Genomic DNA, 23,867 nt, shown 5'->3' with positions numbered 1-23,867 from the left:
GCTGATGTATATTTGTTTTCTCAGCATCATGTAGTGCATATACACAATTGTAAGAATTAGTAAATGCCTTGAGGGAAAGTTGCCTGTAGAGAGAGTCTGCATTCCCTGTAGTTTTCTTTATTCCTGGAAAGTCCTAGCTGTCTTGACAGACTTTCACTCTAATTTTATCTCTCCAGTCCAATGAGACAGGTACAAGCTCTAAGCCACTGTATTTTGTTTAGACACTGTTGCTGTGCAATGACACAGCAAATGCACCAAGGAGAAGTGGCCAAAGAATAGTGCAGCGTTCATGTCATTTTTAATGAAGAGCATTTTAAATTCTTCCCAGGAAAGTGTTGCATCAAATCCTGACTGTCTTAACTGCTGGGTGGGCCCCTCAATAATCTCAATTCTTATGTTAAATTAATTTATAGTTTTATTTAAATAAATTTATAGTTGTTTTTACTAGGATGATTAAATTGATGCCAATTACTTATCACAAGAAGCAGAAATATATACTTCCATTTTACTTATCATATTTCACTATTATTTGACACTCTCTTTTCTTTCAATTAATGTCAGTTCCCTGAAAGTAGAAAGCACCCTATCTCTCATTAAAACAATGCCTGAAACATAAATTATGTTCACTTAATATTTACTGAATGAATTTTTCTGAACAGAACCTAGCATGTATAATCTTTTAATTTCATATGTAAGTATTTTGACAGTTGCTCTTTTTCATGAATTTAGCATTTTACGTATATTATTTCAGATCCAGATTTGGACTTTTGAATGCTATATACATCTGTGACATCACATTGTTTAATACATTAGATGAAACATGTCCTAAGTACCTTGATAATTATACCATGCATAGCAGCATTCACATCTATGCATCTCAGATTATAATGAATTATTTAATTGTTCACATGATTTGTAGCCATTCCTTTCTGTCCAAAATTTGTGACATCTTTCTTCCTCATTGATGTAAATTTAATCAATTTACTGAGGACTTCTGAAATTAATAGGGAATTAACATTAAAAGGCTTTGTAATTTTAGTAAAAGCTTTAATTACTTTATGTTGAATTTTCTTTTTTATTTCTTAACAACTTTTCAGGTAGAGTCTACAGCTTTTCAAACAATTTCAGTGGTTTAAATAGTTTGACCTAATCTAAAAATTTACAGTTTTAATAGATTTAAAGCTATCCTTCTCCCAGGACACATGATACACAAGTTCCACTAGACAGGGACTTGGGGTGAGAAGGGGAGGATCTGCCTTTTTATTCCATCTGTTTAATTCTTCTAGGTTTCTAGTGATGGGAATATGCAGGAGATAAGAGGAGAAGTGCTGTATGTGTCCATTTAACTGGGTACAGTTGAAATTTGTGTCGTTAGCTAGTTTTTTTTTTTTTTTTTTTTTTTTTTTTTTGTAGCTAACACTAAATAGCCTTTGGTACACTTTGAGAGGCAAGTGTATAAATAATGACTCTTATATAGGTAGGAAGCTAGGAATGCTGTATGTCATTGTTCATAGGCATTTTGTGCTGCTCATTTTCTTGACCTGGGGAATCTGGGTGCTTCTCTATATCTTCCACCTGCCTTACCTCCTTTCATCAACAATCTAGTCTGGAGATATGTGCTGCTGGTGGCCTAAAAACTGGTAAGATGTCTCTGGTCCAGTCATTCTCTTTTGATGTGAATTGTACCAACAAGAAAATAAAATATCCTAGACATTCTAAAGAGTGGGTGTTTAGATACTCCACTGCTTCTCTTTCTTTAAATCCCACCACTGCCTTCTAACCTTCTTTTCCCCTGATCAGGTATAGGAGCAGGAGCAATTTGCTAAGTCAGCTGCCGAAAGAGACATCTAACTATAGAATAAGAGATCAGTCTTTCATTCTCCTAAGAAGATATTTCCAATAATTAAATTTACATGTATTTAATATATGTTATATATATTAATAATAGTAACATATTTATGAATATTAAATACTTGAAATTGGTTATTGACTATTGAGGACTTGAAATGTGGTTAGTATGGCTAAGCAAATACAGTTAAATTAAAATTAAATTACTTTCTATTTAAATATAAGTAGTAATATGTACTGTGCAGAGTAGCATTTTATCTGTTCACTTCATAGCATACGTAATAAATTACTTAAGTCTCTTTAAAAAGTGATGCTGGGAAAGCTGGACCACTACATGTACATCAATGAAATTACAACACTCTTTCACACCATATACAAAAATAAACTCAAAATGGCTTAAAGACCTAAATATAACACATGACAACATAAAACTCCTAGAAGAGAACATAGGCAAAACACTCTCTGACATAAGTTGTAGCAATATTTTCTTAGATCAGTCTCCCTAGGAAAAATAAATAAAAGCAAAGATAAACCAATGGGACCTAATTAAACTTAAAATGTTTTGGACAGCAAAGGAAATCATCAACAAAACAGAAAGACAACCTATGGAATGGGAGAAAATATTTGCAAACTTTGCGACCAACAGGAGTTAATATCCAAAATATACAAACAGATCATACAACTCAATATCAAAAAAACAAATAACCCAATCAAAAAATGGACAGAAGACCTATATAGACATTTTTCCAAAGAAGATATACAGAAGGCCAACAGGCATATGAAAAGATGCTCACACCTCTAATTATTAGAGAAATACAAATCAAAACCACAGTGAAGTATCATCTCACTCTTGTCAGAATGGCTGTCATCAAAAAGCCTACAAATAGTAAATGCTGGAGAAAAGGGATCTCTTGTACACTGTTGCTAGGATTTCGAATTGGTGCAGCCACTATGGAAAACAGTATGGAGGGTCCTTAAAAAACTAAAAATAGAGCTACCATATGATCTAGCAATCCCACTCCCTGGTATATATCCAGAAAAAACAAAAACCTAGTTCAAAAAGATACATGTGCCCCAATGTTCATAGCCGCACTATTTACAATAGCCAAGACATAGACACAACCCAAATGCCCATCAACAGATGATTGGTTAAAGAAGATATGAGATACATATATATATATATATATATATATATATATGTATATGTATGTGTATGTGTGTGTGTGTGTGTATATATATATATATGAATAGTACTCAGCCATATAAAGGAACAAAATATTGTGATTTGCAGCAACATGGAATGGACCTAGAGAATATTATACTCAGTGAAGTATGTAAGACAGAGAAAGATAAATACTAGATGATATTACTATATGTGGAATCTAAAAAATAATACGAGGACTCTGTATGCAAAACAGAAACAGACTCACAGGCATAGAAAACAAACTTATGGTTACCAAAGGGGAAAGAGAGGGGAGGAGGGACAAAGAAGTATGGGATTAACAGATACAAACTACTAAACATAAAATAGATAAGAAACAAGGATTACTCTATAGCACAGGTAATTGTATTTGATATCATGTAATAATCTCTAATGGAATACAATCAGAAAAAAATAACTGAATCACTATGCTGAACACCTGAAACTAACACAATATTTTAAATCAACTATACTTCAATAAAATTTTTGAAAACAATTATTAAAGTGATCTTGTAGGCATTCTTTTCTGTCCAAAATTTATGTTAATATCTTTTCTACCTGTCTGTGTTAGTATCTACCGGCTAAGATATTAGATAGCACAGTCTTAAGTATTATTTATCTATATATACATTTTCATCCATATGTTTTCAAGTGTCTATTTGTCCATATGTAACCCGGGGAAGGAGATGGTGAATTTTAGTGACATTCCTTTGGTTGTAAGGCCTGGGAAGAAATATCTGGACCAACATATGACATTTTTGGGTTGAGAACCCTTGCTGTCTATTCTAGGGCAATAGACATATTAATAAGTCATAGTTCTTTCAAAATCTGTGTATTATAACAGTGCAGCTGTTTCTTTTTTAATACCATTTAGGAGCAATAAGAAAAGACCATTAAACTTATTTTCCAGGATTAGAGTGTTTGATTGACCTGAATTCATTTTAATATCCAAAGTGATCAAAAAGCTACATATTATGTTAAAGTTATCATAGAGTAATTGGAATGCAGCATCCAAGAAAGCATGGTTAAAAATTATGAAGAAAATATTTTAAAAATTCATTTTAGTTTGCACCTTCTAATTGATAATTGATTACCCACTCAGAATTGGTTCTCTTCAGTTTTGCCTTAACTACCTGGAAATTCAGCACTGATCTCACTGTTTTTTTCTTTTTTTCTCTTTTTCTTCCTCTTTGTATTTTCTGGACTCCTAAGTTGAATGGAATGTCTGTTTCCATATACTCACTCCCACTATTTTATCTACTTATATTCTGGTGAGATACTTAAAGCAAAGTACTTATGAATCACAGCACAGAAAGAGGCCTTGGAAAAATAATTCAGTGTCATCTTTACCTGTGTTCTCTGTATCTATCAAAAATGTAATTTGCTGTGGCAATACATGGTTTTCTCAGTCATTGTTGTACTATCAAAAAAAAAAAGAGATCTTTGATCTCTGTGTGTATTGATGAATTAAACGTAGTGTGCCCACTTTGTAAGCATCGTTTAATGAGCTTGGAATAGCAATTTTCTTTTAGTTTCATTTTCCTACTTTTGAACTGAAGTATGCAGTTTTCCTTTTTAAATATCACTAAAATCCTGCAATTCGACAAACTTTCTACTGAGAAAATCATAAACCCAAGAAAGTACTTACTAATTCTAAGAATCCTATATTTTAAGTGATTTCACCCAAAAATATTGTTCATAGTATGAATTAATAAAAGCAGTAATAAGCCATTATTAAGGAACAATTACAGATTTTTGTTGTCTTCCTTTTTATATTTTGAAGCATATAAGCACTAGCTATAGTTTCAAATTAATCTGAAATATTTTAGTTCACTTTCAGGTTTATTCTACTTCGTGTTTTGGGGCTGAAGTTTAAAGGATTGTATCCAATGCCAGCATCTCAAAGTTATAAAATGATATACATAATAATTCAAAAATGCTCATAGTTTACAAATATATATTTATTGTATATTTTATTAAATATCTTCCCTGTGAATAGTGATGTTCTACACTGGACTTACTGATGTAATACATCTTTTGTCCCATCTCAGAATAACTTGATTTATGTTCATCATGAAATACCTCAGTGTGGCTCAAGCCCTTAATGCCAGAGCTAATATTTTTGTAACATACATATGTCTGTCTTATATTTAGTAAAGGAAATGTTAATATCAAGGAACCAGGATAGATCACTCATATCTAAATGATTCTATACTGTAAAATGTGAAAAGTATGTCCTGCAAATAAAAATGTCTTCAAGAATCATTTAGTTCTTGGCATAGACAGTGTTTAGCCCCAAGTATCATGCAATAGAGAGCAGGCATTAAGTTTTTGGTGATTTATCAGATGAACTGAAAAAATCTAATCAAATAAGACTGGTACATTGCACTTAATTTCTTATAACTGGTGATAAATATACTAAATGAAACTAATAAACCTATTGTCTTGTTATTAATTGACTTTCATAAAAATTCTGTAAATCTAGTTATATTAGCTTAATTATATGATATGTATTGGTTATAATTCATAGCTAGTCAAAAATAAATGGGCAGATGATTAAAGCAACTCATCTCAGAAGTCATCAGCTTAAGTTAAGCTATAAAACCTTCTATAAATCATAGGACCTACCTTTATGTAAGAAATCTAATTGTTGGCTAGTAGATGGAATTACATTGTCATGTATTGTGAGAGTCTAGAAATCTATAGTTTTGCATACTAAAACTATTTCTAACATATTTGATTTATTTTTCTAGCTAAGAAAATATGTATATCATGTAATAAAATATTTGCTTGAGGAAAAACAAACTAAATAAATACTGTAAGTTTTTCTAAGTGTAAGGCTTTTTATAATTTCAAAGATTGAAAATGAATATGGCTTTAAAATAATAGGCACTGTTTTTCAAAATGCCTCATTTTCCATGGAAGCTTACCAGCCCGGAAGCTCTGCCAGACTGGAATTTACCAAGATAGGGAGACTTTGGACAGGATAGGAACTCAGACAGGCAGACTCAGCTGTGTACTAGGGGAGGAGGTTCATCCTGCCAGGTCTAACTAGTGTCTGCGTGGCAACAGTAGTAAATACTGGGCCAGAAAGGGAAATCACATGAAGTTATCCAGAAGGGATAACTGAGTAAATATTACTAGAAACATGCTTACATTAGTAAAGAAACTTTCAATGTACAAGGTGGTTTTTCTACTTTAGTTTATTTACATTGTCTCTATGTAAATCTCCATGAGATCTCTGATGGATTTTCTTCTCACAATGCTTTTTTGCCCCCTTCTTGTCTACTTTATGAAACCTTTACATGCATTTCTCAACAAGTATTTGCTGAATCAATAAATGAACACTTTATACTCTATATGGCGGGGGGAGTAGGGAAAAAAAGGAAACTGTGTGAAAATGTTTTTCACAGTGAACAAAAAAACTCATGAGTATAAATTATCATCATTATGGTAAATCTCATTATAGGAAGCCAAAAATGCCTGGCTTTTGGCTTTCAACCTTTGCAGGTTGAAATCACAATTATGCACTACTGCACATATTGGTTACTCGTATCATTTGATAAACATTTAGAAGGCTGACCTGTGCTGCACATTTTGATAGAATATAAAAATACAGTATATACCATTAAAGACTAACTCAGAAAACACAAATGTTTATGTATAAAACACAACAGATGAAGTCCACAGTGATGGCTATACAATATACTCCGATAATTAGATGAAAATACACCTTTCTTTGGAGCCAACTATAAACAACCCAAAGGAATACTGTTAACAAGGGAGGAAGGAGGTGTGAGCAAATTTCATTAAGCTCCTCGTAAGACTCAGACCTGGAGGTAGATGCTTTACATATAATATCTCTTTTAACCATCATAACTGTGCTTCAAGTTCTAGTGTGTGCTGGAAATGAATTATACTGGCTCACAGTAGCACTAATTATATATTGTCCCAACTCTGCCTTCAGTGACTTCACATTACTATCTTTAAATCAATCATTATGGGAGTATTTAAACATTGAAATCAGCAAAAGATATAAATCAGGACTTTTTTTCTACCCCTCCAAGAGCAAGTTGGTTAATATTTACTAGCAGACCACTGATGTGCACTAAATAGGATTACATAACAACATTTAGGCTCTAAGATCCATCGAATGCTAAAATTCTATGACTATTGCAGAGCAAATTATCTAGCATTTTTAATTGAATTAAATTCCTTAATTTTAATGGATGATTTAGACAGCTTTAACATTTTTAGGCTGTACACTGGAATGTTTTTAGTCAAAAATGGTAATTTTTAGTTACATAATTGATTTGTAAACTAAAAAGTTTGTTGTGTTTATATAATGGGCCATGCTTCTTCATTTCATGATGAGAAATGTTTTATTATTGAAACTGTAAAATAGTAATAATTATTAAAATTCATTAAAATAAGATTTATTTAACAATCTCTGATTATAGCTTTGACCATTCTTTCTATTGGTATTTTGCAGTGAGGCCCACAGTAATTGAAACTGATGTTTATGTAAACAGCATTGGACCAGTTGATCCCATAAATATGGTGAGTAATGAATATTAAAAATAGCTATCTGGCATACAGTTCTAGAGTATATACCACAGTAATAGAATGAATACTGAATAATTTCTGATAACTGCTTCTGAATGAGTTCAGGGCAACAGTTACAATTATGATTCATTGGTTGTGCATAGGCTGACTCCAAGGTATAGAGATGACTTTGCAGATAGTAGAGTCATTTTTCAAGATAAGGAATATCACCATATGTGCCCTCAGATGCTAAAGACACATTCAGGAGGAACTGCCCAGCAATGATTTGGATTTTAAGTTCAGGAAAGAAGTTAGGACTGGAAATAGATGTAAATTAAGAAAGAAAGAGGGACAAGCAGCATAAAAATATAGTTTAAAGCCTCAAGAAATGATCCAAAGGAGATGCAGATTAAGAAGATCACAGATCTGAGGATCAGATGGTATAATGATGTCAATGCATATAAATTATAGGTGGAAGAAAGACAAATGCAGAAAAGGGACATAGAAAAGTCAGAGAGAAGGAGAAGAACCAGGGAGAAGATGATATTATATAATCTGAGGGAGAAAAGAGAATGGAAAAGGAGGAACTAATAATTAGTTGTCAACATACATGAGAATCCAGTGATAAATTGATTAAATTGGGCCCACTGGTATTGGCTATATGTACTGGTTATCTCTGTTAGATGAAATTCAATAGAATGGTGAAAGTAAGAAAAGCGTAACAGCTGAATCATGTGTGTCCTTTCCATTCTCAAAATCGGTCTCTTTTCCACCTTCTTGTCAGAGAGCCAGAAATATGGGTTCTGCAGGGATAGACATGGTATCATGTGCAGATTTCAAGGTGATGGAGAGTAAGTGGGAATGCAGGTTAATTTTATGAACTACTATTTTGAGAAACCTGATTTAGAAGAGAATGAGATTCGAGTTTGGTGGTAGAGGAGGAAGAGAGCGAGTTTAAGAGAAATATGGGCAAGAGAGAGAATATGAAAAAATGTCAAGGAAAGGTCATTTAGGATGGAAAATGATTAAAGTATGTAACTATAGTTTTTATTGTCATTTGAAAGGCATAACTAACACCTCCAATACAGCCCATAGACATTATTTAAAATAGGTTGAAAATGTGCTGTTCCAAACCCTAATAATCCCATTTCTGTGAGTCAAAGTACTTTGTCCCATTCTATGGGCTCGATCACGGTGTTATGTTCATCTTCTTTGATTTGGTCACCTGTGTTAGTCTCTCAGGCTCCCATAACAAAGTAACAGAGACTGGATGGGATGGCTCAAAAAACAGACATTTATGTCTCCAGTTCTGAAGGATAGAAGTCGAAATCGAGGTGTCAGCAACTTTGCTTTCTTCTTAGGACACTCTCCTTGGTTTGCATATGACTGCCTTCCCACTGTGTCATCACATGGGCTTTCTTCAGTGCATACACTTCCCTGGTGCTTTCTGTGTGTCCAGATTTTCCTTTCTCATAAGGACAGCAGTCAGATTGGATTTGGGTCCACCCTAAAGACCTCATATTAACTTAATCATCTCTTTAAAGGCCCTATCTCCAAATACAGTCACATTCTGAGGTACTGGGGGTTGGGGCTTTAACATATGAATTTTGGGAGGATGCCATGCAGCATATAACACCATTCAAAGATAATTCTCTAACATTTTGATGATTTTTCTCCCTAACTTCATTTATGCGTTATTACAACAGTCAAATTGTCTCTTTATTACTAATCTTAACCACTTTATACTTGAACCATCATTATATACTTAACACTTGTTGGTGTCTGCTTATTCCTATAGTATTACAGTCATGCTCAGTTTTTCTCTTACTCAATATGATGTTCACATGATTGTCATTAACTGATTGATTACCGTACTGACAGCATTTTGGCCACACATTAATAGATATCTTTACTGCCTTAGTGCAAATGAATGTGAACTGGCTGTGGATAAGTTGAATTTGAGAGTCAGAAAATAGGAATCAACTCTCAGGAGGAAAGGCTAGAAAAATATTTGTCAGGGATTAGCTAAACCTCTGAGGAACTGGAAAAACAGTGTTAAAGTAAAGAGAGAAGGAAAAAGAAACAAATATCAGACCTTGAGGAACATATACATTTAAGGACCTGAAAGATGAAGCTAAGGTAGTAAATTAAACAGCAAATTTGGCAAGAAAATGAAGATAAAGCAAAGGGAAGAGAAAGTCTCAAAGTTAGAATTACTTCTACCCCAAACAAATATGTATATAACCTCTTGGTTTTTGTAAAGATAAAACATTCTATACACCTGTGTGTATTAATTTAACATTATGCAAATATAAGATTTCATAAAGTAATGCCTTACTAAAATGTTAATTTTCTCTTTAAAACAACCTTAAAATATTCAGTTTCTGATTAACCAATGCTTAGATAAGATAAGCCCATTTGGGCATGTGGAAGTCTAAATTTTCCTGCATTGTACATTTTTTACTTGGAGCTTTTGTTTTCAATTTGAATGAATTCATTAAAGAAAAATGTGGTCATTAAAAAAGACTGAATTAGTATTCCAGAAATACTTTCACAAGGATGGCTATCAAGAGGCTTCTATGATGATCTTCATGTATAAAAGTTTCATGGTATTAAATATTTAGTTTTCCCAGTGGGGTGAATTACACACTTGTAACCTTGGACAGTGATAGTTTTTTAAAAAGCTAATTAAGTGAAATTACTATTAGAAGTGGTGATACTACAGCACATGTAAGAAAAAAACTGTGGAATATTTGATAGTGTTTGTTAAAACAGAAGCATTATCATACTAAGAATTAAGGAACGGTTTACATAGAAGACTATTTTAACTAAACAATGCAGGAAAATTAGAATTCAATTATTGTAAAATGAACAAAATTACTCTATGAGTGTAATAAAGCAAGCAGATGAGTATAATTAAGAAGAAATTTTTTTTTCCCCTCTTAACTACACATACAACTTAAGTTACTGGTAAGGAACAAAATGGGTTTAATGGTTTTATTTTTTCAAATGAGACAAAATTTTGTTTGGTTCAAAATGGTTGTTTCTTTTTCAGCTTAGTTACATAAAATAGTATCTGTAGCTACTGATAAGACCTAAAACAATATAATTCACAATAGGATATGCCTTTCTTTTCTTTTCTTTTTAAATCCAGGATTAGATTAATGGCTTCAATCCTGGTGTCACTGTCAAAAACTAGATATTTAATAATTGCAGTTTGAAAGAATGAGTAAATTAGTCAATATAGATTGTTCCTATAATTTCTATTTTGAGAATTAATAAATGCAAAGTGAAGAACAGATGCACTAATGAAGACTGAGAAAGAAATTCACTTGGAAAGAGGCTGTTCAACTATGCATCTCTAATTAAAACTATCTAAATGTAAATGGAACAAAAATATATAATCAAAACTGAAGGAAAAAATGTTAATAGAGGTTATTAGACTGAAATTAAAAGTATTTTAACCTCTTAATTTTTCAGATTTTGAGGAGATTATGTATTTTCAAACCAGAGAGAAAAACAGCTATAAAAAAACTGCTCAAGAACAAGATCCCAATTCATGTCTGTAGAACTTAACTTTATATCATTCTAACTGCCAAGGTCATAGGTCACATGGTCCTAGAATATGTTTCTGAAGCTGAATAGATTCTTCCAGTGTGAAATTGTGATTGGTTTTGGAAATGGAGACAGGGCTGAAGAATGAAGACATGAGTTATGAGGAGGGCAATTTAGAAAGGAGCCAGGGCACCAGCTGGGCTGGACTCCAAAGTAACTACCTGTTGGAGATGACAACATGGGGGAGAGCAGTACACAAGTAGGGTTAAATGAATTTAGCAAAAGACAAGTCATTTTCTTTCTGACCAGTATGGAAATATTTGACAATAATGCCCCTTTTCAGACTTCTTTCACCAGAAAAGGAAAATCCAGCTCTTCCCTATAAAAGAAAAATATTCTTTAAAAGCCTAGATGGAATTATAAAAGTTACAAACACTAATCATTATTGTATGGTAATACAGTAAAGGGGATAAGAGATTGTCCTAGTAATCAAATTTTGTTCCATCATTTAAGTGGAATGGCCAAGCATCAAATGTGCGTATAGGGGGTGAGGTATAGTTAAATAATCTATTTGAGAATGGTGACAACTGAAATTTAAGATTTTTTTTACTTTCCCTTATTTTATCAAACTCATTTTTGATAATAGACTCCCTAGACATATGACTTCGGTTTAAATATTCTAGATAGATTGAGAAAGCTGGTGCTCAGAGAGAATTTTTTTCTCCATGAATTTCTTGCAAGGAGCACATTTCTTCAGCATGGTTCATACAACTTGTGGTAATGTTCATAGGTTCATCTTTCCATCTCTTTCTCTCTCTCTCTCTCCCTCTCATTCCTCTCCTTCTTTTCCTCTTTTTTTCCTGCTGCTCCCAGATTTAAGGAATAAAGCCTTAAGCATAGCCTCTACATATCAAATTAACCGTGTTTTTTCCTTTTATTATATTAACAGGAAATGGTCACTCTTTGCCAGCTATATTACTTTCAGGAATTATGAAAAAACAGCAAACACATTAAGTTGATTTGTTTGGTTTGTATAACATTTTAAATTTGTTATCATAGTTTTAATTTCCTTTCTTTTGCATATTATGTTACCATTTATGGTTTTCATTAAATACTATAAAATCTGTTTTCACAGGCTTTTTTTTATAACAATGTAGAATTTAGGTACTTTTTGATTCAACACTAACAGATAAAATTAAAAATTATAAATAAAAGAGTGTTATTTGCATCTCTGTGCTGCTTTGGTCCAGAATGTTAATTTGCCCCATGAATAGGAAGTTAAAGCTCTTGGAATAAAGAAATTAAAATAACCTCTGAACCTCCAAAAATTATTAAAATAATTTTACTATTTCTTGATGTGAAAAAAACAATGTAAATTTTTATTTTATGGCCTTATTTGTCTTTTATTTATGTAAGACTTTATTGTGACAGTTGGTATGTTGGCTACTAAGTTAGAAAATATATGGTCTCTCTCCTTTAGAGAAGTATAAAACCTAGTGGGGAGGATAGCTAAAAAATAACAAATTAGATCTATACAGAAGAGGAAGGGCCAGGAAAAATTCTTTGTATATACATATTTTAAATTGCAAATGGTGACCCTATGGTATTTTTTTTCTAAAAATCTTTCATTAAAATAGGACTTTTTCCCTTAGTATAAAAGAAATACATGGCCAATATTGGAAAACTAGAAATTCCATTTAGGCAAAGGAAAAAAATTAATATTCTAGATTATGACTATCCAGTGGTCACCATTGTTAACTTCCATTTTAATAACTTTATGTACATGGTTTTCCCAAATGCATATTTTTTGCTATTATACATATTTTTATAGCATTGTGCCTCTACTTATATCATGACTGTTACTCCACTTAATTACTTTTAAAAAATATCATTAAATGTTGCATAATATTAGGGGATGTACTTGTACCACAAAATATTTAATAATCCATTATCTAACGTCTTGGTCAGATTTCGGAGGTGTCTATACTGAATTCTCTTTTAATGAAATGCCTCCCAGGTTAGTTACAATTTTGAGTCCTTTATTAATTAGTAGATATAGAATGGTGTAGAATGGGCCTGGACTGCCTCATAGTTCTGCCCTCAGGCAGAATGAGGACCTAATCATACACCTGATTCAAAGCTGGTTTAGCCTTGCTTCCTACCTAGCTGATTCAAGGCACTATTTCATTTGTTAAATGTTACAGTTGATATAACTATACCTTATGAATCTACATTTTTCACCTCTTTGTTTAAAATCAAATTATATGAGTTATATGGTACCTACCAAGGGCTTTTAATGATGAACTCAAAGTTATTAGGCAACCACTTTGAATGTTTCACTTCTTAATATAAAAATTATTTACACAAGGAGAGTAGAAAATGTTAAGACATTGCTAATAATATTCTTTAAAAAAAACAATGAACATCTAAGAAAAAGCAGTTTAGCACATATGGTGATAATTTTTTTTTTAATTTTTTGGGGGTACACCAGGTTCAATCATCTGTTTTTATACACATATCCCTGTATTCCCTCCCTTCCTTGACTCCCCCCCTCGAGTCCCCCCCACCCTCCCCACCCCAGTCCTCTAAGGCATCTTCCATCCTCGAATTGGACTCCCTTTGTTATACAATAACTTCCCACTGACTATTTTACAGTTGGTAGTATATATATGTCTGTACTACTCTCTCGCTTCTTCTCAGTTTCCCCTTCACCCCCTGCCCCTCCCATACCTCGAGTTCTCCAGTCCATACTCTGTATCTACATCCTTGTTCTTGTCACTGAGTTCATCAGTACCATTTTTAGATTCCGTATATGTGAGTTAGCATACAATATTTGTCCTTCTCTTTCTGACTTACTTCACTATGTATGACAGATTGTAGTTCTATCCACCTCATTACATAGAGCTCCATCTCATCCCTTTTTATAGCTGAGTAATATTCCATTGTATATATATGCCACATCTTCTGTATCCATTCATTTGTTGATGGGCATTTAGGTTGCTTCCATGTCCTGGCTATTGTAAAGAGTGCTGCAATAAACATTATGGTACAAGTTTCTTTTGGGATTATGGTTTTCTTTGGGTATATGCCCAGGAGTAGGATGACTGGATCATATGGTAGTTCTATTTGTAGTTTTTTAAGGAACCTCCAAATTGTTTTCCATAGTGGCTGTACCAACTTACAGTCCCACCAACAGTGCAGGAGAGTTCCCTTTTCTCCACACCCTCTCCAACATTTGTGGTTTCCAGATTTTGTGATGATGGCCATTCTGACTGGTGTGAGGTGATACCTCATTGTGGCTTTGACTTGCATTTCTCTGATGATTAGTGATGTTGAGCATCTTTTCATGTGTGTGTTGGCCATCTGTATGTCTTCTTTGGAGAAATGTCTACTTAGGTCTTCTGCCCATTTGTGGATTGGGTTATTTGCTTTTTTGGTATTAAGCTTCATGAGCTGCTTGTATATTTTGGAGGTTAATCCTTTGTCCGTTGTTTCATAGGCAATTATTTTCTCCCATTCTGAGGGTTGCCTTTTAGTCTTGTTTATGGTTTCTTTCACTGTGCAAAAGCTTTTAAGTTTCATGAGGTCCCATTTGTTTATTCTTGATTTTATTTCCATGATTCTAGGAGGTGGGTCAAAAAGGATCTTGCTTTGATGGATGTCATAGAGTGTTCTGCCTATGTTTTCCTCTAGGAGTTTTATAGTGTCTGGCCTTACATGTAGGTCTTTAATCCATTTGGAGTTTATTTTTGTGTATGGTGTTAGGAAGTGTTCTCATTTCATTCTTTTACATGTTGCTGTCCAGTTTTCCCAGCACCACTTATTGAAGAGGCTGTCTTTTTTCCATTGTATACTCGTGCCTCCTTTGTGAAAGATAAGATGCCCATATGTGTTTGGGCTTACTTCTGAGTTCTCTATTCTATTCCATTGATCTTCCTTTCTATTTTTGTGCCAGTACCATACTGTCTTGATCATTATGGCCTTGTAGTATAGTTAGAAGTCAGGAAGCCTGATTCCACCAACTCCATTTTTCCTTCTCAAGATTGCTTTGGCTATTCAGGGTCTTTTGTGTTTCCATACAAATCATAAGATTTCTTGCTCTAGTTCTGTGAAAAATGCCATTGGTAATTTGATCGGGATTGCATTGAATCTGTAAATTGCTTTGGGTAGTACAGACATTTTCACGATGTTGATTCTTCCAATCCAGGAACATGGTATGTCTCTCCATCTGTTTGTATCGTCTTTGATTTCTTTCATCAATGTCTTAAAGTTTTCTGCATACAGATCTTTTGCCTCCTTAGGCAGGTTTATTCCTAGGTATTTTATTCTTTTTGTTGCGATGGTGAATGGGAGAGTTTCCTTCATTTCTCTTTCTGCTCTTCCGTTGTTCATGTATAGGAATGCAAGAGATTTCTGTGCATTAATTTTGTATCCTGCTACTTTACTAAACTCTTCAATTAGTGCTAGCAGTTTTCTGGTAGAGTCTTTAGGGTTTTCTATATATAATATCATGTCATCTGCGAAGAGTGACAATTTTACTTCTTTTCCAATTTGGATTCCTTTGATTTCTTTTTCTTCTCTGATTGCTGTGGCTAACACTTCCAAAACTATGTTGAATAATAGTGGTGAGAGTGGACACCCTTGTCTTGTTCCTGTTCTTAGAGGGAATTCTTCCAGTTTTTCCCCATTGAGAACGATGTTGGCTTTTGGTTTTTCATATATGGCTTTTATTATGTTGAGGTAATTTCCTTCTATGCCCATTTTCTGGAGAGCTTTTATCATAAATGGATGTTGAACTTTGTCAAAAGCTTTTTCTGCATCTATTGAGATGATCATATGGTTTTTATCCTTCAATTTGTTGATATGATGTATCACATTGATTGATTTGCGTATATTGAAGAATCCTTGCATCCCAGGGATAAACTCCACTTGATCATGGTGTATGATTTTTTTAATGTGCTGTTGGTGTCTGTTAGCTAGTATTTTGTTGAGGATTTTTGCATCTATATTCATCAGTGATATTGGTCTGTAGTTTTCTTTTTTTGTGACATCTTTGCCTGGTTTTGGTATCAGGGTGATGGTAGCCTCGTAGAATGAGTTTGGGAGTGTTCCACCTTCTGCAATATTTTGGAAGAGTTTGAGAAGGATAGGTGTTAACTCTTCTTGAAATGTTTGATAGAATTCACCCGTGAACCCATCTGGTCCTGGGCTTTTGTGTGTTGGGAGATTTTTAATCACTGCCTCCATTTCCATACTTGTGATTGGTCTGTTCATGGTTTCTATTTCTTCCTGGTTCAGTCTTGGAAGATTGTATTGTTCTAAGAATGTATCCATTTCTTACAGGTTATCCAATTGATTGGCATATAGTTGCTTGTAGTAGTCTCTCATGATGTTTTGTATTTCTGAGGTGTCCATTGTTTCTTCTCCTTTTTCATTTCTAATTCTGTTGATTTGCATCTTCTCCCTTTTTTTCTTGATGAGTCTGGCTAATGGTTTATCAATTTTGTTAATCTTCTCAAAGAACCAGCTTTTAGTTTTATTTATTTTTCTTATGGTTTCTTTCCTTTCTTTTTCATTTATTTCTGCTCTGATCTTTATGATTTCTTTCCTTCTGCTCACTTTGGGGTTTCTTTGTTCTTCTTTCTCTAGTTGTTTTAGGTGTAAGGCTAGGTTGTTTATTCGATCATTTTCTTGTTTCTTAAGGTAGGACTGTATTGCTATAAACTTCCCTCTTAGAACTGCTTTTCCTGCATCCCATAGGTTTTGGGTTGTTGTGTTTTCATTGTCATTTGTTTCTAGATATTTTTTGATTTCCTCTTTGATTTCTGTAGTGATTCCTTGGTTGTTTAGGAGTGAATTGTTTAGCCTCCATGTGTTTGTCTTTTTTGCAGTTTTTTTCCTGTAATTGATATCTAATCTCATGGCGTTGTGGTCTGAGAAGATGCTTGATGTGATTTCAATTTTCTTGAATTTGCTGATGTTTGATTTGTGACCCAAGATGTGATCTATCCTGGAAAATGTTCCATGTGCACTTGAGAAGAAAGTGTAGTCTGTCGTTTTTGGATGGAATGTCCTATAAATATCAATTAAGTCGAGATGGTCTAATGTGTCATTTAAAGCTTGTGTGTCTTTGTTTATTTTCTGTTTGGATGATCTGTCCATTGATGTAAGTGGGGTGTTCAAGTCTCCCACTATTATTGTGTTACTGCCGATGTCCCCTTTTATAGCTGTTAGCATTTGCCTTATGTATTGAGGTGCTCCTATATTGGGGGCATAGATATTTACCATTGTGATATGTTCTTCTTGAATGGATCCCTTGATCATTATGTAGTGTCCTTCCTTGTCTCTTTTAATCGTCTTTACTTTCAAGTCTAATTTGTCTGATATGAGTATTGCTACTCCAGCTTTCTTTTGACTTCCATTTGCATGGAATATCTTTTTCCATCCCTTTACTTTCAGTCTATATGTATCCATTGGTCTGAAGTGGGTTTCTTGTAGGCAGCATATAGAAGGGTCTTGTTTTTGTATCCATTCAGCCAGTCTGTGTCTTTTGGTTGGAGCATTTAATCCATTTACATTTAAAGTGATTACTGACATGTGTGTTCCTATTACCATTTTCTGAATTGTTTTGTGTTTGTATTTGTAGGTGTTTTCCTTTTCTTGTGTGTCCTACTTAGAGAAGTTCCTTCAGCACTTGTTGTAAGGCTGGTTTGGTGGTGCTGAATGCTCTTAACTTTTGCTTGTCTGGAAAGCTTTTGATTTCTCCCTCAAATCTGAATGAGATTCTTGCTGGGTAGAGTATTCTTGGCTGTAGGTTTCTCTCTTTCAGGACTTTCAATATACCCTGCCATTCCCTTCTGGCCTGCAGAGTTTCTGGAGAAAGGTCAGCTGTTATCCTTATGGGTTTTCCCTTATATGTTGTTTGTTGCTTTTCTCTTGCTGCTTTTAATATTTTTTCTTTGTGTTTAATTGTCGTTAGTTTCATTAATATGTGTCTTGGTGTATTTCTCCTTGGGTTTATTCTGTATGGGACTCTCTGTGTTTCTTGGACTTGGTTCATTATTTCCTTTCCCATGTTAGGGAAGTTTTCCACTGTAACCTCTTCAAATATTTTGTCAGACCCTTTCTTGTTTTCTTCTTCTTCTGGGATGCCTATAATTCGAATGTTGGTGTGCTTAATGTTATCACTGAGGTCTCTGAGACTGTCTTCTATTCTTTTTATTCTTTTTTCTTTTTCCTGCTCTGTGGTGTTTATTTCCCCCATTCTATCTTCCAACTCACTTATTCGTTCTTCTGCCTCAGTCATTCTGCTGGTTATAGCATCTAGAGTATTTTTAATTTCAGTTATTTTGTTATCCATTGCTGTTTGTTTTTCTGAGTTCTTATGAACTGTTTCTTGTACTTTCTCTATTTTGTTATCGAGATTTTGTATCATTTTTACTATCATCACTCTGAATTCTTTTTCAGGCATTTTTCCTATTTCCTCCTCATTTATTTGGTCTTGTGGGTTTTTTTTCCTGCTCCTTTGCCTGCATGGTGTTTCTTTGTTTCCTCATGGTTGTCCAAACTTTTGGGGTTGCTTGTCCTGGCAATAGAGGTGTTTATAGAAGACTGTCCAAGCCTCAGACTAATGTCCAAGTATTGGATTAAACGAATATTCAGTCTAGGAAACACATACATGTATAAGACACACAATTACTGAATCCATTAGGACATAAGGCTCTAGAAAGACCTGACAGAACCCCAGTGTGCTATCAGATATTCAAAGAGAAACCCAACAGAAATTGACAACTGAAACAGAACAAATCAGAGACAAAAGCAAAAGCAAACAGACAAACAAATAACACCTTACACATACAAACATTAATCCAGGGAGATTTTGTAAGCTAGGATCAAATATAGAAAAGAGCCAGAGTACCACCAGAGAGAATGGAGATTCTCAGAATGTAATTAGACAACTGTACTAAGAACTAAGATAAAGACAAAAGCCTAATATTAAATACCAAGGCAGTGCGTCATCTGGAGGATAGAGCAAGGAGTCTGAACAGACCGATAGTGTTGCTTATAAGTATGTTAAGGTAAAATAAACTTAAAATAGCTGGAATAAAGAGGAACAGAAGAGCGTAATGTGGTTGGAAATATGCAAATAAAAAGAAAGGAATAGAAATGCATAAAAGATAGGGATGAAAGGAAAGTATGAGAGATATATTGTCCGTACTACCAAAAACTTAGCTAGATATAGAAGTATATAAAAAGTCAAAAAAAAAAAAAGAATAAAAAATATCATTAAAAAATTATGTTATAAAACTTGTAGATCCCTTAGGGCTAAGATTGTATTTAATAAAGAAAAAAAAAAAAAGAGAGAGAGAGAAAAAGAAAAAGAAAAAAAAAAATCCAGAACTGATCCCAGAAGTGACCAGTTCAATAGGTATTAATACTACTATTTCTGTTTCCTTAGAGTCTCAGCGGTAAGTGTCTTTCTCCTTGCCTTGGGTTTTTTTGCATTATTCTGTGACCAGCAGAGGTTCTTTTATTGTTCGTCTGTAAGCGTCGATGTGTGGGGAGGGAGAGGGTACAATAGTGGCTCCTTCTCCTGGGAGTGAGTGAGCAGTGGCATACTGTTGTTTCAGTCAGGCTTGGAGGTGCCTGTTGCAGAGGGGCGCTGGTGGCTCAGGCGTAAACAGAAAGTCTTAGAGTTGGGCCTCTCTCGGGGGTTTTTTTTCTTTTTGATGCTGTTGTTGTTGTTGTTGTTGTTGTTGTTTTGTCTCAGCAGCCTCCCTGCTGCTGGCATTGCAAGGGGTTTTAATCTAGCCCCGCCCAAGTGCCTGAGGGTGCTTGTTGTCCCTGAGCCCCATAGGTGGCCCACCGGCGTCTCTCCATTGTCTGTTGCAGAGCTGCTGAAAGAGAGAGAGAGGCTATGAGCGCAGCTCCTCCCCGCCGCCCGTGAGCCTGCAGCCTGCAGCCGCCATCATGGCCGGGCAGCTCTCAGGGACGGGCACTCCTCTCCGCGGACCTCCTCCCTCCTGTCCTCTCGGTCCGTCACCCTACCAGCAACAATGTTTCTCACCCTGAAGCAGCTCTCTGGTTCCCACGCTCCCGCTCCTGGACCCTCCGTTCAGCTGCGGATCGATATCTCGGTCCAGGAACGCTGAGCTGCGCTGCGGACCCTCCGTATGTTTTATGTTTCTCACTCCCTCCTGTCTGCCACAGCTCCGCCGCTTCACCCTCTTTGAGCCGTCGTAGATGCCTCCCTACCGGCTATGTCGGGCTCCCCGCAGCCCTTTCTGGTGTCCGAGGCCGTCTGCTGGTGTTCAGCTGGTTCTCTGTGGGAATGACTGCGTCCTTCCGTGCATTCCCAATGCATCTGTGGAGAGGGATGCACTCCACGCCTCTCTACTTCGCCGCCATCTTTTTTCCCCCATATGGTGATAATTTAACATGGCTTAAGATAACTTCAGAGGGATAGTATTTCACCGTTTTAGAAAATTGCATGTAAAATTCTGTAGAGGTACATTTATTAGTTGAATGTTAAAAACCAAAGTTTTCTAAAATACACACACACATGCACACACACACACCTACACACATAAGCACACGTTCTCATATAGTGTTTCTATATAGAGCTTCTACTTAAAGAGATGGCAGATTATACTGTGCGGTTTAAGGAATTCTGTACAAATCTCATCTATGGATCATCCTCTCTCTTTATTTCATTTTCTTTTACCTTTTTTTTTGGTCAGAAACCTAGCGTATATTGGATATAAATACCTTGAGGAAGTGATAGAATTTATATCAAAATTTTCCCAACTTTTAGAAACCCAAACTGTATTTAAGAAAAGTGCATTTTTCTCAGTGTTGCTCAATGAGATTCTGATTCAGTAATCTGGGATGGGAACCTAGAATCAGAATTTTGAAAATGCTCTTTGGGGACTTCTAGTCAATCAGTTTTGGCAACCACTGGCTTGAGCAATTTTCAACTATAAATTTAGTAGAGATTAGGTGGGATTAAATGAAAATAACAAAGATACCTATAGATCAGAAGTATTTTTATGAGAATGGGTCACTGGATGACACCATGTCCATTGTAGCCTTTATTTTTGTTTGTGTTTAGAACATGATCACCAAACTTTAGAGCTGGGAAAGATCAGAATTATAATTTCCTGTAGTGCCCTCATTTTTCCAGTGAGAGAGAGTAAAGGACTTGGTCAGATCCTACTGTAGGAAGTCACAGAACTGAGACTCTGACATGATTTCCTAACTCCATCCAATCAGTAATTCTTTAGATTACATCTGACATGATTTCCTAACTCCATCCAATCAGTAATTCTTTAGATTACATCATAACTTCTCACTACATACACTAACTACAACACACTTTTTTTTAATATATAAAATTAAATTTTTTTAACTTTTTATTTTTTTATTTTTTACAATAAACTGCATATATTTAGAGTGTACAATTTGGTATCCCAATCTCCCAATTCATCCCCCGCCAACCTTCCCCACTTTCCCCACTTGGTGTCCATATGTTTGTTCTCTACATCTGTGTCTCTATTTCTGCCTTGCAAACTGGTTGATTTGTACCATTTTTCTATAGTCCACATATATGTGTTAATATACAATATTTGTTTTTCTCTTTCTGACTCACTTCACTCTGTATGACAGTCTCTAGGTCCATCCATGTCTCTAAAAATGTCCCAGTTTCATTGTTTTTTACAGCTGAGTAATATTCCATTGTATGTATGTACCACATCTTTACAACACACTTTTGATGTATTAGTACTTGTTGTTGTTTATCTGAAAAGTACTTATGATTATGTATACAATTACAGACAATGCCCTACCTCTTACTCAGTTGTGTTATATTTGTTTCAGCCCAAAGGCTTTATATAATGTACTAAAGTTTTAGGTTTTAGATTGGCAATGAATTTGAACTCACATCAGTTACCCTACAGTTTAAATTAAAATCTGAAGTAGAGAACATTTGTTAAGTGTCTCTGCTTTTAATATTTTGCTATAATGGAAATCATGACATATCTCTATAATGGAAATTGTGCAAATCTTGCATTAGGCTTTGGCTTATCTGAGTAGAGCACTTAGCTTTGTGATATGTACAACTTGATCTGAACCACCGAACTAAACACTGGAAGCCAGCACTTCCAACAACAGTGTGAACAATGCCATCCTTGTAGCATAGTGACACATCAGAAAATTCTGGTTCTATTTTTGTGTTAGGATTTTAACTTTAGAGATAAAGATCTCTCTTTAATGTTAGTATTCAGCTGTGTTTGAAGGTCAGTTCAGGTTAGACACATCTTGGTCATGAAGTCTTTCTTAATTTCCCATAGCTGAAAATAATCTCTATCATTTCTATTTCTCTTTAACTCTATCTCCTGTAAGAATTATTAATTTCCAATTTTATTATGTATATATTCATAACAGGAAGTCTTCATGTTCATCTTTTTAAACCAAGAACAATACAGAAGTAACTCGAACACTGAAAAATATTTGTTAAAAAGTTAATTGATGAATGCACATGGTGTTATGTACCTTTGGAAAGTTAAATTTAAATTTAGACACATAAAACTAGAACCCAAAGAGTTGGTAACTGAACTCAGGATTTATATCTGCTTTTGTAATATCTCCTAATGTATTGCTGACTGATGTCAATGATTTAAGTACCTGAAATAACCTGCTACCATATTTCTTTTCTCATTTGAAAAATAGAATATCAAGTTTTTTACTTATCTTGTGATAGTATCAAGAAGTTGGTGCTTTTACAATAATTAAGCAAAGTGGGGCAGAATCCTATGAACTTTTATCACTATTTGTGCAGGGGATTAGCTACTCCTACCTTTTATCTACATGTTTATAGCCTTAGTATCTGATTTACTGCTAACCATTGGCCCATCATACTGTTGATATTTTGGCTGTGTGAATAGTTACTTTAGGGAGAGATTAATGCCAAGGTGGTGAGATCAGATCAGGATCAACCCAATTTCATGATGTAATTATGCACGTAAATTAATTATTTAGGTCCACATTTTGTTTGATGTTAATTCCATTACTAAAAAAAAAACCGTATTTAATTAACCAATGCTTTTAAATGTTAGACACAGCACGTAATTGCAAAGCTGACAGTAAAGCAGGAAGAATGCACTACACAAACTTTCATCAATCATGGTCTGATTGATTGAGTTAGAAATCAAGGTGGCTCACTTCTTCACCTCTATTCACTAATGCTATTTTCTGGGCTAACTTGCAAGGAGGCAAAGTTTCATAATGTGCATTGGATCTAAAATGCTAACGCACTGCTCCTCATCTCAAAATATTTATCCTAGAAACTAATCTACTTGTTGTTCTGAATGGATGGAAGTTCCTTTTCATGTTTCTTTTGCTTATTTATTATGCAGGTAATTATAACCTCTAAATAGGAACATGAAGTACAAGAACATAGTTTGATCATTTTCTTGAAACTACACTAATACAAATGAGCAAACAAAAAATTAGTTTTCAGTTATGTATAAAATGGCACAAACTTTAATAACTACTTATCTCAATGAGACATTTACTAAGGATTAGTAATTTAAAAAAGCTTGGAACTATTAGCCTCTGCAAAACATTTAGGAAGGGTGGTTTATCAAGACATGCTCTGTATTCTTTTCTTCTTGAACTTAGATTGAGGAAATTGTGAGCAGAAAAAAATCTTCACATTTTC

General features: G+C 34.5%; 1 protein-coding gene across 1 annotated transcript in view; it reads left to right on the top strand.

Moving 5' to 3' along the window:
• The window catches only part of GABRG1 (gamma-aminobutyric acid type A receptor subunit gamma1), a 69,319-nt gene that overhangs the window by 27,041 nt on the left and 18,411 nt on the right, over positions 1 to 23,867 (top strand). The window contains exon 3 of the mRNA XM_057727804.1: positions 7,542 to 7,609. Within this exon, the coding sequence (XP_057583787.1) occupies positions 7,542 to 7,609 (68 nt within the window). The remainder of the gene's footprint in view (positions 1 to 7,541; positions 7,610 to 23,867) is intronic.

This window comes from Hippopotamus amphibius, chromosome 3 (genome assembly GCF_030028045.1).
Source record: "Hippopotamus amphibius kiboko isolate mHipAmp2 chromosome 3, mHipAmp2.hap2, whole genome shotgun sequence".
Lineage (NCBI taxonomy): Eukaryota > Metazoa > Chordata > Mammalia > Artiodactyla > Hippopotamidae > Hippopotamus > Hippopotamus amphibius.
This window is presented reverse-complemented; position numbering and strand designations above follow the sequence as displayed.